This window comes from Pyxicephalus adspersus, chromosome 2, assembly GCF_032062135.1.
Source record: "Pyxicephalus adspersus chromosome 2, UCB_Pads_2.0, whole genome shotgun sequence".
Classification (NCBI taxonomy): domain Eukaryota; kingdom Metazoa; phylum Chordata; class Amphibia; order Anura; family Pyxicephalidae; genus Pyxicephalus; species Pyxicephalus adspersus.
The window spans coordinates 68,914,649-68,934,515 of record NC_092859.1 but is presented as its reverse complement, the minus strand read 5'-3'; the positions used below and the strand labels follow the sequence as shown (position 1 = coordinate 68,934,515).

General features: G+C 38.7%; 1 protein-coding gene across 1 annotated transcript; it reads left to right on the top strand.

Moving 5' to 3' along the window:
- The first annotated feature begins 7,256 nt into the window (after nt 1-7,256).
- On the top strand, nt 7,257-19,867 carry LOC140322046 (uncharacterized). The gene is made up of 8 exons (XM_072398698.1): nt 7,257-7,604; nt 9,825-9,889; nt 11,881-11,980; nt 12,546-12,625; nt 13,246-13,345; nt 17,704-17,783; nt 18,508-18,601; nt 19,446-19,867. Exons 1-8 carry the CDS (start codon nt 7,394-7,396, stop codon nt 19,448-19,450), a joined length of 735 nt encoding a protein of 244 aa, XP_072254799.1. The 5' UTR covers nt 7,257-7,393; the 3' UTR covers nt 19,451-19,867.

The window sequence follows — 19,867 nt, the reverse complement described above, 5'->3', positions numbered from 1 at the left end:
ACGCAAGTGATGCCGGGAATTGTAGTAGCGGCATCACTCGTGTCTATTGAACAGACCCTATGTGTGGACCCTGCAGAGTTTATACTGACAGGTAAACTCAATCAGGAATTATCAGGATTAATATTATAAGGAATTATCATAGAGCTATTGCTATGTTAATTGTTTTACTGTGCCAGGGAATGCAATGTGTGCAATGAATGCAGCAATTCATTTGGTTTCCCATTGCATTCTCTGGCAATTAAGTAAAACAATTAATCTTAAAAGGAAAGAAACAAGAACACATGAGAAGAGCATGCACTAATATGCTAATTTAGATCAATCCACTACATATTACTGCATGCCCTTCTTATGTGTTCTTGTTTCTTCTTATTGAATTGTTTTTTCAATAAATTTAAAGTTTGGCCCACGACTTTGTATAAGTTATTCATTTGGGCCCTCTGTGTATTTGAGTTTGACACCCCTGTCTTAATTCATCCTAATGAGCCACTATTTTATATCCCTCTCCAATTATGTACTACTCTCCCCACCTCTTAGAGTGTAAGCTCTGTGGAGTAGGACCTCTGCACCTTGTTTATCATTGTATTATGCAGATTCATCATCTGCAACTCCTATATGTATTGTACAGCGCTGCCTAATATGCTGGCAATTAATAAAGATTGACAAAAACCTTAATAATCTGAACCTTTTTTTTTTGTTTTCATAATAAATATATGAGTAGTCAAATATTAACTCACAGCCCCTGATTAAAATACCTATACTGCAGTGTTCAAAGAATCTTTAATCATGTATCCACATTTCTGCAATTTGTTAAATCCTTGATATGGTTTATTTAAATTATAAATGGTTAAAAAGTTCTTCCATGGATGGTGTTAGGATAAGTATTACCCATAATTATTGTGTGACCTTCTCCTTAGCCAGTCATTCGGTACACTGAATTCTGCTTACAAATATAATACTCCTTCTCCCCAAATATCAGCTTCAGAGCTGCTTTGCATTTTATTCCTAGGATCCTCAGTTTCCATAGGAACCCAGCACTGACTGCAACCAAAACAGCATCACACTATCAGCCCACTTTTTATGTGGCTAAGGCTGCCACCTAGTGTCATGTTAGAGAAATAACACCAGGATGGAGTACTTTTCACAATCAGCTCTAGGAAAATTCTCATCTGTAATTGTAGCCTTAGAAACTTAAAAATACGGGGCCACTTATGTTAACTTACTCTCAAAACAAATACCCAAATCAAAGGGTTAGTGAAATCGATAAAAGAAAAATAATTTCAAGAAAAATGTCAAAAATGCTTATTTTACACCCTGGTGATGTACGTTAGGTGAGAGTGATGCCACTAGGCCTCATCACCAGGTCCTAGGAAAGCTGAACACCCCGCATCTCAAAAGATTGGTTTCTTGTAGAGTGGTTAAATGTCTTCTAATGAGATTTGTGATCCTGGATCACACAGAAAGGCTTCAGTACCATTACCAGCAACTACAGAAAGTGGCTAGAGGCAAGGGTACCAGTTTGCTATTTAGCTTTGGGGTGCTACAATAATTTTTTTTAAATTTTCATGCGAGTACATTCTAAAAAGGATTAAACAGCCCTAAAATTCAATCAAGTGACTTTGCCAGACCTAGGGGTAATTCTGATGTCTGAATTGTGTGACATTTCTCTGCTGCAGACAGGAGAAAGCATTTCTTACAGCTTCAGGTGACCTGTTAAGACATCAGTCTGTACATTGTAGTTTTGTAAGATATAGTTAGAGGAAGCTTCTGGGAACTAGTTTATGTTAAAATTTACGCAAGGACAGCCAAGGACTGAACAAACACCAGAATTCACAGGATGAGGACGTTACTGAACTGGCACCTCAGTCTGGAACAAAGGTGTGCCAAGGTCAGAAGCTTCAGTCTAAATATATACATTTCTTTTAGTGCTGGAAAACAACAAACATTTTGCCATGAAAATAAATACTTATATTTAGTGGACAGACATTGAAAAGCTTTCTGTATGCTCATAAAAAACATATTATTGCTTTACTTTAGTGCTTTAGCACTGATTAAACTGCAAGACTTATCATGTTCAAGAGGGGTAGTGGTAAGACTAGAGACAGAATGAAGGTGGCTTTAGCAGAACAATACAAGGATAACTGTCCTTTATATAATGCCTGTCTGCATAATAACCGAACAAAAATGATCCTACTGAGGAGAGAGAAGCAGATAAAGGCTTTGTCAAAAGAAGCACTTTGATCTCTTTAAATAATAAATATATATAGTTAATAATAAATAATGGTTAGGTAAACAAAATGACCTACATATTGCTTAGCATGTGTACGCTGTTCGTAAAAAATAGATTTTAATGGTAATGTGACACCAATAAAGTGATATACTTACCAAAGGGTCAGTGTGGGGGATTTAGTACCTCCCAATCACCCAGTTATGTAAGGGTACATGAGCCGCCTCTGCACCCTACTAGGAGAACTTAGGGCACATTATCTTGCACTTGGGCAGGCATTTAAATACCTCTTATGTCCAAAACTGATAACGGCATTATAAGTACAATAAACACCTGCAATCAAAGATCACAAAGTGTGGACTGAGTCAAAGAGCATTCAAGTAGTAACTAATAAATGATTATGTAACTTGTCACAAGAAACACTCTGTATTCGCATGTCAAGGTACTAAAATGACGTTTTGTCACACTCAGCAAGAACTAGATGCAATGAACAGTTAATTCTTACACAAGTCAAACAAAAAATCTAATGCAAGAAGATCATTTAGCCAGCACCTTTGTTCTTTACACATTAAAATGATTGGCACCAGAGTAAACATGGAGGCAGCAGTAACTTTTAATTCAATTGTGTACAGAAAAATGTGACATTTTCTTTTTACCAGTCTTGTACCAGTGAAGCTGAATAGCGCCCTGAAAGCTTATGAAAGGCCCTTGAAACATAATGATTTTTGAAACAGCTAAATGTAAATGAAATTTTATACAAGTAAATGGTATTGTTGCTGGCTTTGTCTCCACAGTAACTCTAATTCCCTGCATAGATTTAGTAAAAGTAAAATTGTCATGAACCTGCTGCAATATTGTCAGAAAAAACCTTGGTGATAATTTGGAGATCAAAAAAGATGCTTTCAATTTTTACTTGGTACCTGAATTTAAATTTAAATATTAGTTTAAGTAAGTTGTTTTTAGCAAATGACATGTTTTCTTTAAATACTTCATTTGTTTAGCAGTAAGCAGTAGCAGCTGTGGTTATATTCTGCATCTTTATGTGCTTTATTATTCCTTACATCTCTCCTTAGACACCTTGGTCTCATACAAAGGTATAAATAAGTGCACCTCTGCTGTTTTAGCAACTAACTTCTATTTCTGAGCAATGTATTTTTTTTACAGAGTGGCCTGCAACATATAATTATTATAAACTTCCTATGCTAAAAATGAAGCTGTTTAACCATCCATGTGCCAAACCTCATAAACTGTGCTCCAGCAACCCATTGAGTGGACGAAAAAATCAGTAACTATCTTTGCTGTGCATCATGGACATGTCTGACAGAAGAGCCAGAATGGTGGGGAAGCCCCTCATACGGAATGGTGGGCCATACTGCCCCTCATACGGAATGCATCATGAAACAATGCCAAGAAATTAGCTGGATGGAGCAGCTGTGTCCAAACAATCCCTCACTTGCCATTTCTTATTCTACTTTGCAAATGCCAACTACTTAATTGCCTCAAGTATACTTTAACGGACATATAGTGCAAAATAGGGCAGACAGACACTTAGTTAAACCAACAGTACCTAAACTAACAATGCTAATAAATTATAGGCACTCTGTAGTGCTTTTAGCCATTTGCTGGTTTAATTATCAGAGAAAACCAGGAAATTATTTAAAGATCAAAAGAAGTGTTTTCAGTAATCACAAGGTACCTACATTTCAATAATATTAGTTTAAGCACTTTGAATAAAAGGCTCACTCAAATTACAGGCTCTTAAATTATTTAGCTGTAACATTTGGGGTTATATGGTTTGCTGTATGTTTATATGTGAATATGTGAATAACTTCTCCACACTTTCCTTAGATTATTTGCCGTATTCCCATTATTGGCCCTTAGTGTGTGTTTTTCAACTTTGTAAAATTACATTTGTAAGCACCGACTTTTTAAACATTTTGAAACAAGATAGAGATAAAATTTATTTAATTAAAAATCAATTACTGTTTTAGCCAAAAGAGATATCCTTGCCTCGCTTCAGATCTATCAATCTACATAAACAACCGGAAATAATTTATAAATAAAATACTGTTTTTTTATTTAACAACATTTACAAAGCTCAACATTTAGGAGTCACACAAATACATCATAATCATCTACCATCGGTTTATTTTTTTCAACCTATTACTTGTTTTATAGTATATTTATAATGAAACAGAATGGGTCTTCTTTAGAAAGAGGACCCTGAGAAGTACTGTTGGACTATGGAGATATATTTAGTAGTGCTTTAGATGAGAAATATTTGTATCTCTGAACCATGGAAGAGGTGTGTTAATAGTAGTGGTCATTCTACATTTATTTATTAGGATTAAACAGGAAAGAGACTATGAGATCTGTTAAATAAAGCAGTAAATCTCAAATTCACTGAAACATTTCCTAATGGAGAATTTTCCAGTTTCAAGCGTTTCAATAGCACTATTTGATTCTTCAATAGGGAATGTCTTAGTGGATGTCAGATTCACTGCTTTATAAATTGACCCTTAGATGTTGCAGTGACATGCTATGCTTCCTAGACATAACTGACAAAGCTTTGATATAGATTTTTTACATTTTTTTTGTTGGTAGATCTGCTACTAAAAAATATTGATAATAAAAAATAATAACATTCTCCTTTTTTTGCAGTAGGCGCATTAGGAAACATTCATCTTCTTTTGGCGCAAGTCCAAACTGCAATAATATAAATTACTGGTTATTAGGTGTGACAGTCAGTGCGCTGAATATTTGGGGGTCACCTCGGAGGTTACTAGGGCACAAAGAGCCATTGGAATGTGTTGGGTAACTGCAGCACATGGGGTCACTAAAGCTTGGGATACCTGGAGTACAAGAGGTCACTGAAGCTTGGGGTCCCAGGAGTATAAAGGGTCCTTAAAGCTTGGGGTCCCAGGAATAGAAAGGGTGACTGAAGCTTGGGGTCCCAGGAGTACAAAGAGTCACTGAAGCTAAGGGTCCCAGGAGTACAAAGGGTAACTAAAGCTTGGGGTCCCAGTAGTATAAAGGGTCCTTAAAGCTTGGGGTCCCAGGAATAGAAAGGGTCACTGAAGCTTGGGGTCCCAGGAGTACAAAGAGTCACTGAAGCTAAGGGTCCCAGGAGTACAAAGGGTAACTAAAGCTTGGGGTCCTAGGAGTACAAAGGGTCATTAAAGCTTGGGGTCCCAGGAGTACAAAGGCTCACCAAAGCTTGGGGTCCCAGAAGTACAAAGGGTCACTAAAGCTTGGGGTCTCAGGAGTACAAAGGGTCACTAAAGCTTGGGTCCCAGGAGTACAAAGGGTCACTAAAGCTTGGGTACAAGGAGTACAAAGGCTCACTGAAGGTTGGGATCACTGGAGTACAACCAGTCACTTGTGAATCAGGCTCACTGAAGTACAGAGGATCGCTGGAGTATAGGGTTGCTGGAGTACAAAAGTCACTGGAGTACTGATCAGTTCAGTGTTCAGTGTCACTGAAGCATAATGGATCAGCAAAGTAGGCGGTCAATTTAATGCAAAGGGTCACAGGTGATCAGGGGTTATTGGAGCTCACAGGGTCACTGGACCATGGGTTTACTCGAGCACAAATCATTTTCAATCTCCTCCCATTTCTCCCCTCCTGATGGATTGCAGGGCTTTCCCGAAGGTCCATGGGAGTGATCCTGTTGGCTAACTAGGCCCCCAGTGGATCCCCGAAGTATTGTAAGAAATTTTGCTTGGCTAAAAATATGGCAAGAACACCGTTTTACCACTTTTTCCTCAAAAATGTTGTTTTCACTGACAAAACAAGTTTGGTAAAATATTTCAAACCTACAGGTTACCTTTGGGCTAAGGTGAGTCCTTGTGAATGATTCTGTCTGCTGTAACAGCAATCTTTTCCAACGATTATATGTGAATTTTTGTGTTTGATGCATACACTCCATCTTTGGGGTGATGTCCACAGCCCCAGCAAAATTAGTGCAGTCAGGCAGGTAAAACTCTGAAGTATTCCCTGTCCCCCCACATTCCTCCTGCAAGGATTGCAATTTACAGGCTAAAAAGGATAATGCTGTTTCTTATAAAGGAAGTTTAAACTGTTGTGGCAAAATCTGGGAGTTTTTAGGGAAATGGCTGCAAATGCCACCTTCTGACGCTTTATTGCTCTATTCAAAAGAGCTGAAAACTGCCACAAGTTGGAAAAGACAACCTGGAATTCAGCCAGCCAATAATATCATTTATATTTCTATTCTTAGAAAAAGCCAGGTACCCAGACATGGACTAAGAAGATCCAGATGTAAAGGTTGCTACCTCTACCTATTCTGGCATTGATACTCACTATTCAGTTGGCAAACACTGCTGTGGGTATACTCATTCTTTAGCGATCTCTGCATTAACTGCATCATCAACTAATGCAAGAGACAAGGACATTCATTAACTTCTTGAGCAAGCTGTGCTTTGATATGCAAAAAGCAACAACTGCGGAGTTTGTCTTGGTCATTAAGGAGTTACAAGACGCTGCAGAAAGAGCTCAGTTTATAGCATCACCCACAACCTGTGATTAGCAAAATATTTTATCTGCATGTTATGCAAACCGCCCCCCCCCCCCCTCCAAGCCTCCATCCTGCACATGAGGGAGCAGGGAAGCTCCGTTTGTATCTAGGAGTCGTCTGAAAGTCAGATGTCCTTAACTCGGGGATTACCTGTATTAGGTTTTTTGATAAATGAAGAATGCAGGGTGACCTCATTGAACTTGCAACACTGAGGGTATGTTGTGGTGCAAAAGAGGCATTGCGTGTAACAACTTTTTAAAACTTCCTGTGAAATTAAAAAAGAACAAAAAAAAAAAAAACCTAAAGAGGTAAATAGCTCCAAAGCAGTATCTCTGCTCTCAAAGAACACCCACTGAGGGGACAATTTTGTACAGGTCACTTTACTGGAGGATGCAGGAGTTCTCACAGTCACCCGACCAGAAGGTGGCGCTGTCCTTTCCTAGACACATGACTTAAAGCGGCTGTTCTCTCTCATGCACGGGGTAAGAGGATGGTGTTGTTCTTTCTTCATCCAGAAGACACTGCTTCCTTAGTCTCACGGCCAGAGGGTGGCGCTGTTGTCGGTCATTCACACGGCGCTGTTCTCAGAGGTTAAACCCGTGAGGAGAAGCTGTCTGATGTGGTCACCGGCAAGATGAAGGAAACCTCCGGGAAGAAGAAGACGAAGAAGAAGACTGACTCTGCATGGGTGGAGGTGACAAGAAGGCGGGGGATGGACAAAGATGGGCACGGAGTGAGGGAGAAGAAAGCCACCCGACCTCCAGTGACTGCAACATCGCCTGTGATCCCCATTCTGTGTCTGCCCAAAGTCTCGAGGCAGAGGAGTAGCAGGGCCGCCGGAAAGGGTGAGTGCTGTGCTCGGCCATTATATATTATTATATAGGGGACATGACAGGGGTGTATGGGCACATAGGGCACCTGATAGGGGGCGACACCTGTGACGTCACAATGTTCAGCACACAGCAGAGGGGCTTCAGGAGACACGTGTCTCATCTATTACTGATATATGTATATATATATACACTGGATAGGCCATGGTAATGGGGCTAAGAGATGCTCTGCTTGCAGGGGTCACACACAAGTAATGAGCCATTAGAAAAGCAAGAAATGCCTTTACTGTGTTTTTCTCAGCTTATTTTGGTGCAGATAAATTGGCGGTCACCAAGGCCTCCTGTAATTGTGAAGTGACTATGGCTGGGCACCCAGCGTCTCCTTAGCGTTAGTACATTTATACCCCATGCCATAAGGTGTAAGCCAGGCATAGGCATTCCAGTGGAATGGGATCCAGAGGGAAATGTACATATGTGTTGATCCCCTGAAAAATCTGGATATTGAATTGTGGAGCAAATATACTCACTTCCCTTCTTCCATCACACAATACAATGACCTATCATGGGGGGAGAGGATGCGTCAAGCCATATCCAAATATTGGCATATTGAAAAGTAAGTTTTTAATAGAAGAGATTTGTAACATATTGTTATTTATGTATATAATGAGTTCATAGCTGTGTAAGTAACTGTCCCTCAGATCTTAAAATCTAATGCCCCTAATAAAGTTTAGAGCGAATTGTAGAGGAAGACAATTTATCAGTGTGATTTTTTCTAAATGTGAGAGGAAAGCAGATGCATGGAGAAAACCCCCTCCAACATAAGGAGAACTTACAGATTCATAGGGCCTGATTTATAAAAGCTCTCCAAGGTTGTAGAGGATACACTTTCATCAGTGAACCTGGATGATCCAGCAAACCTGGAATGGATCTGGTCCAGGACTGAAAACATTTGTAACATTTGCTAGAGAGCAAATAGTTACATAGTAGGTTAGGTTGAAAAAAAGACATAAGTCCATCATGTTCAACCACTAGGAAAATAAACATATCCCAGATATAAAACCCTGTAAGACATAGTTGGGCCAGAGAAAGGCAAAAAAAACCCTGGTACAATTTGTATCAACAGGAAAAAAATTCCTTCCTGATTCCATGAGGCAATCAGATGTTCCCTGGATCAACAGTCTCTGCTATCTTTACTTTAAAGCCTTAGTACCCAGTTATATTCTGTGCTTCTAGCTTCTATCCAGATTTTTCTTAAAGCAATCTATAGTAGTTGCTTAAACTTCTTCCTGGTGGAACCGATTCCACATTTTCACAGACCTTACAGTGAAGAATCCCTTCCTTATCCGGAGCTTAAACTTCTTTTCCTCCAGACGCAAAGAGTGCCCTGTTGTGCTCTGTAATGATCTCAAAGTGAATACTTGAGAAGAGAGTTCTCTATATTGACCCTTTATTTTTTTTTTACAGGGTGATCATACGTCCCCTTAAACGTCTCTTCCCAAGGGAGAATAGATTCAGTTCAGATAATATCTCCTCATAGCTGAGCTCCTCCATTCCTTTTATTAGTTTAGTTGCCCTTCTCTGCACTCTCTCCAATTCAACAATTTCGTTTTTGTGAACTTGTGCCCAAAACTGGAAGGCATTTTCCAGATGTGGTCTGACCAATGCTTTGTACAGGGGCAGGATTATGTCTCCATCTCTGCAGTATATTCCTCTTTTATTACAAGAAAGTACTTTACTAGCTTTAGATATTGCAGCTTGGAATTGCATGGTGTTATTAGCTCCCAAGTACATAATTTTAAAGGTATTTATATGAAATGACATTTGCCACTTGGCTGCCCAATCAAACAGTAAGATTGTCTTAGGAACACTTTTCTTTTTTTGCTGGATCACCCAGTTTTACCAGTGAAAGTGTATTCTGTCCAGTCTTGGAGAGCTTAAAACAAATCAGGCCCATAGTACCCTAGTGTTGCGCAATAAGACAGCTGACAGGGATCAGAAGGTGCTTTTATATGCATCTATGGGGTTCTTTCCATTTATTAGCAATAATACAAATGTGCTTTAATGTTTTACAATCATTTCATATCAATCCTCAAATCATCCATAGATTTGGTGAGTGTACGACTATTGTATTTTAGGGTGAAGTGATCCTGAGTTTGTTTTTGGTTCCCTTATGTAAACTATAACTTCTCTAACTTTATGAGAATATTTGCATTGTGGTGACTTTTTTGTATGCAGGCAACTCAGGTTTTGATGATCGAGACAAAGGTTACATGGGACCTAAAAAAAAGAATAAAAAGAAGGTATGGAGATTACAATTGCATTTTCTTTTTGTTTTTTTCTTCTGAAGTACAACACCAAAAGATCAAGCAAATGATTTGTTATATAAAGAGAATATGAAGAGCTAGGGAAAATGTACTGTATATACTCAAATATAAATCAAGGCTCCTTCTTATCTAGATTAGGCCAGCGTATAAACCTATGGGCACAAAATGTGGCCCTCACTGCCAACATTTAACAGTAATCAACTGAAATGCCAAAATAAATAATAAATACATCCATGTTGTGTTTTTTTTTAAATTTTTGCTTAAAGGGGGCAACAAATTGAAACCACATGGGCTTAGTCTTCTTACCTCCCTTCCCCACATTACAGGGTAAAAAATTGTATACTTTGCAGTTGGTTATGATGAGCGCTTGCTCTTAAACGATCCTCTGTGCATTATCATTGGCCATCAGTAGATGGTGCTGTGTCCTCATGTAAAGTGGGTCACATACTTTAATGTCCTATGTGGCAAGAGCTTGTTTACCATTTTATATGAGGACAGATCTTTTTTCTAATAGCATTTTCAGGTAAAATAAATAAATCCTAGTTTATACTCGAGTATATATGGTAGTATTTTTTTAAGTCTAATGGGATAAACTTATTATAAACAAATGTAACTCCAGAAGCATTGGAGATGTGCAGTAATAATTTAACAGTGTAATTATGATCCGTGTCTGTGTGTTACTGCATTTTTCATTATGCTTTGGTTTTTTTATGCATTCTACCATTCGTGCTATAGCGCATAGTTTGGCCTCTTTATCCTCTTCTATATTTGCAATGGGATTTTTTCTGCCTATATATGGCGGTATGGCTGCGACACAAAGTAAGTTTTGAATTCTTTAAAAACATATGTATTGAGTTCATTTTGACCCATTTTAAGTAAAAGAATCAGTAAAATGGTGAAAACCCATCTCAGGGGGAATATGCTGTTGATGATGACTTGTTGAAGATTATTTAGACCACTTTTATTCTGGTTTAGAGTGTCAAACCTTTTGGAAATCAACTTGAAATATTATGACATTAGTGTATGCAGATAAGAATACTCTAAGATATTTTTTATTGGATTTATTTTTTAGTACACTGTGAATTTATGTTTTATTAGTTTATGGGTGAGGAGTTGGCTGCATATTGAATGAACAGCTTTACATTTTTAATATGAAGTCACAAACATAATATGACAATCCCCCAGCATGGATATTTTGGGGCTGGATCAGTATTAATAGCAGTCACATTGTGTTGGACATCCAGAAGATATAAAATTAGTTCCTGATCAGTATTGTTGTTCTTGATAGCTCACTCCAACAAAATGATAAATTCAGCAGTGTTTCAGAATGTTGGCCCTGGGGCCACATACCCCCCAGCCCTGCCCCGGTAATATTGCTGGAAAGACACCTAGTTAGGGAAGGAAAAGTCCTTTTACAATAAAATCCTGCCTGTGTGCCTTTTATTAAATATATAAAATAATAGACCTTGCTGTGGACATCTCAGTGAAACAGGAACATGTGAGTTTTAGCTAATTACACCTACTCATTGTGCGCCATTTCTTATCATTCTCTTTCATCTGTTCATATCAGTGTTTCTCAAACTTTTTAATAAGGGGAAACTCTTGAAATAACTTTCAGATCTTCAGGGAACTCCTATCTATATCTATCTATCTACAGCTCACATTACATTAGTGTGGTGATCAGTGGGAAGAATATCTCTGTTACAGATAGCCTAAAAACATTGCTATCAATTAAACTGACTTGAGAGTCACAAACTGCACATTGCTCAAGGAACCCCTAGCAACCCCTGGAGTAACCCTGGTTGAGAAACACTGATATCTATTGGTAAGTCTCACAGTAAAAGCCACACATAAAATAACTTTTCAATCCATAATCTACTTTACAGATAAATATAAGCCATAGTTGCAATATTCACAATTACACTTTATAGGATTGGTGTATGTGAACAATTTATTTCTATACCTAGAAAGAGACACAGCTACTGCTTACTCAAGATGTAAAGAGAAGTGACCAGATGCGTCAGTGCATTGAGAGAAGTAACAATAATAAGCATACAGCTGAATCAGGTAAGACACTAAAATTACTATAGTATAGAGATGTGTGTTTTTCTTAACATTACATACTATAGTGCAGCTTGTTCTTGCTTTTAAAGTTTACCCACTGAAGAAATGCAACATATAATACTTCCCTTTTTAAGCAATGTTTATCCAGTCACAGGTTCTCTTCCTTTTCATCTCATCATTGTCTGCAATATTCTCCTTTGAGCCCAGGTTGTGGTGAGGATGTGTCCCAAGGAGCATGACACCTTGGACCTACAAGGCGTGAGATAAATAATAGTAGTTGTCATACAGTGGGGGTGTGAAACATTTTGTACCATTGCAACAGCTTGGAGCTCAATGCTTTCATTGGCTACTGAGCTGAAAGGATTGTCTGGTGTTCTGATTAATTCTGCACAGCAATACTGCCTCTGATTGTTATATGTGGACAAATCAACTAGTGTATGGCCATCTCTGTCCATTTTTAATAGTAAAGGAGAAAGAATAAAAGTTTTGCTATTCCCATTGATTTTTTGAAAATTATGCTGACAGTACTTATAAAAATGTTTCTAATGGTTTAGAGTTTTCTTTTCAGGTATCCTGAATTCTAATAATAATGGACAGCATGACAAAGTTTCTGTAAAGAAAAGGCAGCTATTATCTACGTCAAGGAAGGTTGTTGTAATATTTAGAAAGTCTGTGTATTTCTTTTCTTTTATACAAAAATCCAGTTTATAGGTAAATAATGTGAGAAAATGAAGTCAGATAACAAAGTTTAATTAAGTTTAAAAATTTCTTTCACTTTGGAAAACTAAGCATTCAAGCCCGCTTTACAACATTTTGTTGCAGTAATGGAAAACCACTTGTTGCACCTTCACATGCACCCAACACATAAATGGCAGCCATCTGGTCTTGTCCAGTATCTAGGGGTGTTAGTTATGTTTATTTCAGGCTGTAGAACAACAATGTGTGAATATTGAATAGAACTGTGTAGCAGGGTGAAGTGAGTTAAGTAAGTTAAAGTAAATCGTCAGTATTGTTATTGTGCCTAGTTTTGGAAGTTTTTCTTGTCTGCCATCCTTCATTGTCTGCAGTGTATGCCAACCAGAGTTACTAAGGCTAGAATGATCCCCACACATAAAAATGACCTTTTAATCTAAATAACACATTTAATTGTAATGTGGCTAGTGTAAACCACAGAATCAAAAACACTGATTAGTTTTTAAACCTGATCTCTTCCCTTTATTTAAAATTTGTGATGATTGTGTATTTCAACTTTGTGTATGTATTTCTAGAAAGAAACAAAGTTATTGATTAAACAAGATATAAAAAGAAATAACCAGATGCTTCAGTGTATTGAGAGAAATGATACTGATACACTTTCAGTTGCATCAGGTAAGGCAATGTTTTCTAAAATGCCAGGTTTATCTGTTGTTACAAATACTATTGTGTGAACCTATTGCAGCATGCAGGGTACGCTACAGTGATTTGAGTGGCTGCTGAAAAGTGACACTTTAGTGACACTTGAGCATTTGTCATAAGCATGAAGACAAGACTGATCTAAATGAGGACAGTACAGAGATGGTGTATTTATATCAACATTGCATTAAAGGTCTTACCTAGGTTAGTAGTTATAATGAGAAATTCTCTCTGAGACAGTGGCATTAATTACATTTCTAACTCTGTGACAGCCAGTTGTCACACAGCTTCTTAACAGCAGTCTTGTTTATGCCCCTCTTCTTCAGGCTAAAAGAATAATGTTTTTATGAACATGACACCAATAGTGGGTGTTACTAGCTGTGGAGTAATTTTTTTTTGGTACCCACCCACTATCGCTACATACAAATTCATTTAAATGTTGTAGCTACAGTGGCTATTATATAGTTGTATTGAACAGAAAACAAGTTCTGTCACCTGTCCCCAGAATTTCCCACCATCATTACTCGACTGAGGTATTCTAAACCACATCTTTTTTTACCCCTCCCAACAACCTTCTTTAAATAAATACAAACACACCTGCGGTATGGTGAAAATGGCCCTACGACCGTTTATTATTTTACAATGCTCACCACATATATTGCAATGACTTTTTATTTTACATTTTTACCAGGTATCAATTAACAAATAACAAATGTGTGATTCCACCACAAAAACACCCCTTCCCTTAGGTGGCAGGTGCTAGTGAGAATTAACTCCTTCAGTACAGTTTCACCCCAGGATGAGCCTTTAATTGATATAAATCAACGGCTCCCAGACGCCACTCCACCGCCTCTGGAACAACAATAATACGCCTAACATCCCACCTTACCACTTCTTAACCCCTTTAAACATTTGGAGACCCCATCCCATAGAGGGCTCTCCCCACTTCAACACTTAAACCAATCAGCTCCACCACACCCTGTCCCCCGAGGATCTCCCACCACCACCATGCCAGAAGTGTGAAACCTTACAATTGTGCACCCCTCCGCAACCGCAGGGTCCTAAGAATACCGGCCTGCAGCCCCAAACACCATAAATCAATCCCTACAACATTTAGATGAACGCCATCCCCGCACAAATTTATTGGATAATCTGATTCCAATCCCCTATGGCGAACCACAATGCCACCATTCCTCGAAATAAACCTCCCAACCTTCCTATTAACCTTCGTCCTGGTCTTGTTTAACCTGTTAACCGAGGACGCCATCCGTCATCTTGTCCTAGCCACCATCTCGGACGATACTATCACCATGTTCGGAAAGCCGTGCGTAGCCTCAAGTAATCCTATTTTATGTCACCGATCCTAAAAGCACCAAAGAAAGCCAACACAAAAGCCACTCTAAACAATATCGCCTCATATTCCGACACATATATCCTCCCCAGCTGTTCCTATAATGCCTTTAACAGCGTAAAGGTTACAGGACGCTGAGCGTCAATCGCCACTCGACCTTTCCAATAACTCCTAAGACCTGTCTCACCATAAACAAGGGCATACCCCAACATTTAAACCGAAAGGCCAAACTGGCCATCTTCCTATTCAAACCCAAAACTGACACACCTTGATCAACATTCCTACATAGAAAACACAAACTAAACACGCAAAGTCCTCCACCGTCGAGCCCCACCAAACTCACCGGAAAATCAGCTCCATTCCTTACAAACCTTAGTGTAAGTAGACCACGTGGACTTAGCTACTGACCGCTGAAGAAACAACATCACGATTATGTCGCGTCTCCTCAATTCTTGAGGGTAAGGAGTTCTGAATCACTCTGCCCCTGGTGCCAGCTCCCGAAACCTCTGCTACTGCAACCAAGACAAAGCATCTGCCACCACATTAGATTTGCCCAGAATATGCACCAGCCACAAATAAACGTATGGTAACCCCCCCCAGACCAGATTGTCCAGCATGCTTATCACCGGTGATGGAGACGCCGACCATTTTTCATTGCTTGCACCACAACCTAGTTGTCAAAATGAAAACGAATCCACTTGTTACCAAAATGACAACCCCATAACTCAACGGCCAGCACAATTGGAAACAGCTCTAACAAAACCTGATCCGATTCTGTCATGGAAGTGGTGCTCAGTCCGTGTTCCACGTCAGTCTCGCCAATAGGAATCAAACCCCCCCCTTGTCGCTTGCCCCTCCAACAGTCGCTCCCTCCCCCATGTCCAAACCTCCCACACTGCCTCGAGACCCTACCTCCTTTGCATGTCCCCCTGACACCCCCCCCCCACCCTTTGCCTGTATCGATTCCTGTAACAAGGCCTGCACCCCATCCAATACCTGCGGCATGCCGCCATACCCCATCCGTCCATCCCTCCACCGGACCACTTGCACCTGCATTCCCCACTCAGATCTCTAACGCTCCCTGCCGTCCACTTCAGAATGGTCCATCACTCACTCCTCCACCCCTCCATTCCCTCCTTCTCATCACAGAAGGGCCGCTGGCCGCAGCAGGGGAAAGGCCAGTGCCCGCTGTCGATACTTCTCCATGCTGGGCCTCCACCTGCGGAACTCCCCAACTCCTGGAAGAAGGTAAGGCCGCATGCTCCCCTGGAGGGTCCCGGATGGCGTCGAGCCCTGAGGACCTCTGGGCTCAGGCTCTCTGGAGGCCTGAGACCTGCGGGACCATAACCCTTCGGAACAAGCAACCCCAGGGGTCCCTCGCATCACCGTGGCCACCTAATCCTTCAACCAGTTCGGCCCTTTATCCACCGCCGCAGGTCCAACATGGCTTCAACCTCCTCCATCACTAATAAAATGGATCTTCACTCTCAAAACTTTTCAAAAATTATGACCTCCCCCCACCTGTTCCATCCTTATAGCTTCATATTTCCAACCCATTGTATTTATTTTTCTTCCTATCACTTTACACCTTTAACATCATGCCATCTTCCGCCCCCTCACATACATAACCTTCAGGCCTTCCCCCATCAGTCATGCGGGCCCTTCGCCTAGCTCCCTAAGGCTACATACACACGTGCAATAATTGTCATTGGAAAGAATCTTTCATGATCCTTTCCAACGACAAACTACTGCACGATGCATGAACGAGTGGTGTACATACAGCACCGTTCTGCTCTATTGAGAGGGGAGGGGGGAGAACGATGGAGTGGCACCCCGCTGCGCGCTCTCCCCCTTCACTTGCTTTGCGATCGTTCGTCAACCATTGTCTGTGGATCCGCCAGGACGGTCGTTCGGACGACGAACGCTGTACACATGCCAGATTATGGGACGAAAACCATTGCAATGGAGACACACAAATTCTTGGGACATGGTAGGTTAGAGAGCTGCACATAATTACAAATGAAATAAAGTGTGATGTATGTAATGCTTATCTAAATTATATTAGATCTGCAACAAAAGAGCTTAAGTAGTTACACCAATAAGATTTAAAAAGATATAACAAGATTAAAAAATGTAAAGTGTAGAAAAAAGCTCATTAGGGACCATTTTATCTATCAATACATACAAATACAAGAGCAAACAGTGTTTTCCAAAGTAGTTTAAACATATATTAATATACACCATTAATTGTTACTCAGCTTTATATCCTTCTGGCTATATGTAAGCTATGGTTAGAGTAAATATAGGAATTACCTATAAGACCTCAACATTATTTTATAGGTTCACCTTTGTTAAAAAGTTGAAAAGCACTGCTATAGATACTAGCTAAACCAATTTGTTAAAAAATAAATAAATAAATACTTTTCTCAGTGGACCCTCCACCTGGCATCCAATGTTTGTAAGAATCTCGGCTGCTTTCTTATGTTTTTACAGGTACTATCATATACTATTTCTGCCCATTGATTTCTACTGTGTCTGAAAAGGGAAACACTTTAATGTATAGAGGATTGATCCTGAAGTCCAGCTTTAGGTCATGGCTGAGGTGAAATGACAACCATTCTTAGTCTAGAGATGTTGACACATGAATTTCACTGATAAATAAAGTGGAACTCCAACTTAGCAGCTCCGTACCACCTTGAAGCACAACCAAATCCTTTATTCAATATTTAGGGGCAGGAGCTTTTTTTTTTCTTTTAAACAAAGTGATCAATTAAAATTTTATGTTTGACTTAAGCAGGATCATGGTGTTCTTATGCAATTTAAAATCTGTCATTTATTTACAAAATGGTATTGAAATCGTAGAACAAGGGAAGTTTTATATTTCCTGATTTGGAATGTAAATGGTTAGAATACTATGCCCACAACTATTTATAAACCATAACTGCACTGTTTCATAACAATGAGGAGTTTTTGTTTGGTTTAGGTATTCAGAGATCTGACATTCCTGGCCAACATCACAAAGTTTCTGTAAAGAAGAGGCAACACTCCTCTACAATAAAGAAGGTGACTGGAATATTTAGAAAGTTGGTGTTTAATGATAAATTAATGATAAATTATGTGAGCAAACTCCATCAGTTTGGAAACTTTATTGAGATGTTTACTGTAACTTTTATTCCTCCTTCAGTTTATTGGGTTTTTAAAAGGGCAAACTGGCTAAATAAAAAATGGCTCACTCTTGAGATGATTTCATGAAGACAGTTTTGTACTCTAACTAGCTGTGAACATTGCAGAAGGGTTATAACACAGACATGAAAAAACTAACTATTAAACACAACTGTGCACTGTGTAAAATGAAAATTCTGCTTGTATTTTAACCACCTGGGTGGTTAACCCGACCTTGGTTCGGGGTAAGCGAACTTGCTACGATCGTTTACCCCGAACTAAAGTCAAGGTGGCTAAAAATATAAACGAGCGTTATATAGGAATCCGATTGTCATACAACATTGTATGACAATCTGATTACAACTGAAAAAAATACTTACCCTGTCCCCGCAGCTCCTCCAGACACGTCTGATTTTTTTTTTTTTTTAATTTATTATTAAATTTATAAAATTGTATTTATTTTCTTCAGTTTCTTCTCATGTAGGCTGCACAGCCTAATTAGTAGCAAGGATAGCGAGAATAAAGCACAGTTTTTTAGACACTTCATTTTTTCGCTTGTTTACTCCTCAATGTTCCTGGGGTTAATGATAGCAATGCAGTTAATTTAATATTTTTTTGTGTATAGCAAAAGAATGAAGTCATTGTAATGGACCTTATTAAACAGAATGTACTTGAAAATGAACGGCTTAGACAGAAGTTTCAACAGCACAGGAATAAAGGTAGGCAAAGTGTATAGAAATCTCAAGTGTTGCATTACTTTTAAACATGTTCTTTAAAGATATGCTCCAGTTTATCTTTGACAGTGGATCCTTTTAAAATGTCAATAGAAATTGTTGCTTGTGTGATTAGGGTTACAGTTTAAAGTACAATAAATGTTTTTTCATGCTAAACATTTTACCATGTTTACTAACTTGCAAAACAACAAGGCTTTTTTACTAAAAGTGGTGGTGGCATAAAAGATTGCATTTACTTCTTTATTTTTTTGTTTCTCCATCACCTACTTTGTAACCCTGCATTTTAAAAGACTGATGAGTTTAGTAGAATGAAGTACTGATTGAAATTAGCAATGGTCTGCTCTCCTCTTAAACAAAACAGCTTTTAAATTAACATATGTAAATTAACATACTTGTAAAATTCATGCCTGACATCTGGGAATTAAGCAATCCTTGGAGATTAAGCCTTCATAGCATTTAGAAGTTTTTAAAACATTTCAAATCCTGTAAATTGCATTTTCCTCAGTGCTCAAAAATGCGTTACCCATCAACACTCTGGTGTGAACTGGTCTGTTGGAATGAATGTGAATTTCAAACATGGGCATTTAAATGTTTTGTAAACAGTTCATGTATACTTACCCTTACTGTATAATTGAGTGAGGTCAGCTGAGATCCAATAAATATGTTACAATGACATTATAATAATGTTACATAATGTTTACTAAAATGTACAGTATCCATGCTTTGGTTATGCTTTTCTATCAGTTCTTGTAAAGTTTTAATTTTAATGCTAAGTCCACTTTAAGTATTACAAATAAATGCTAATATATTTGTATTTTCATCCCACTAGATTGATCCTGGCTGACAGCAGAAGATTCAGAAAAATAAAGGGTTCTTGTTATTTGGTTAGTTAACAGGTTCTGGAGGAGGAAGATGTGGGCGTTCTAACAAGAAACTACATTTACCCTTTCAACAGACATTTTCTGAAACAACATATTTTACATGTAATAGCTACCATGCCTTTTAGTATGATTGTGTTTTTTCTGGATTAGAGTACAAAATGTAATGCCTTAAATTTCTTTGGTCAAACATCAAACAGTAAATAGTAATAACTGCTCCACTATCCGCATATAGAGTATAATTACCTTCACAGATTTACTTCCTCTGTCCTTTGTTCAGCATCTTTGAGGAATGCTACGACTAATTACAGTGTTTTGTTTTCTTTTTACTTTTGTGCTTTCCAGTTGTATCTTCATTAAAACTGAAAATTGC

Coding starts and splice junctions, on each gene's coding strand:
- LOC140322046 (XM_072398698.1), top strand. CDS start 7,394: ATGAAGGAAACCTCCGGGAAGAAGAAGACGAAGAAGAAGACTGACTCT. Junction 7,605..9,824: donor TAGCAGGGCCGCCGGAAAGG/GTGAGTGCTGTG, acceptor TTTTGTATGCAG/GCAACTCAGGTTTTGATGAT. Junction 17,784..18,507: donor ACTCCTCTACAATAAAGAAG/GTGACTGGAATA, acceptor TTTTGTGTATAG/CAAAAGAATGAAGTCATTGT.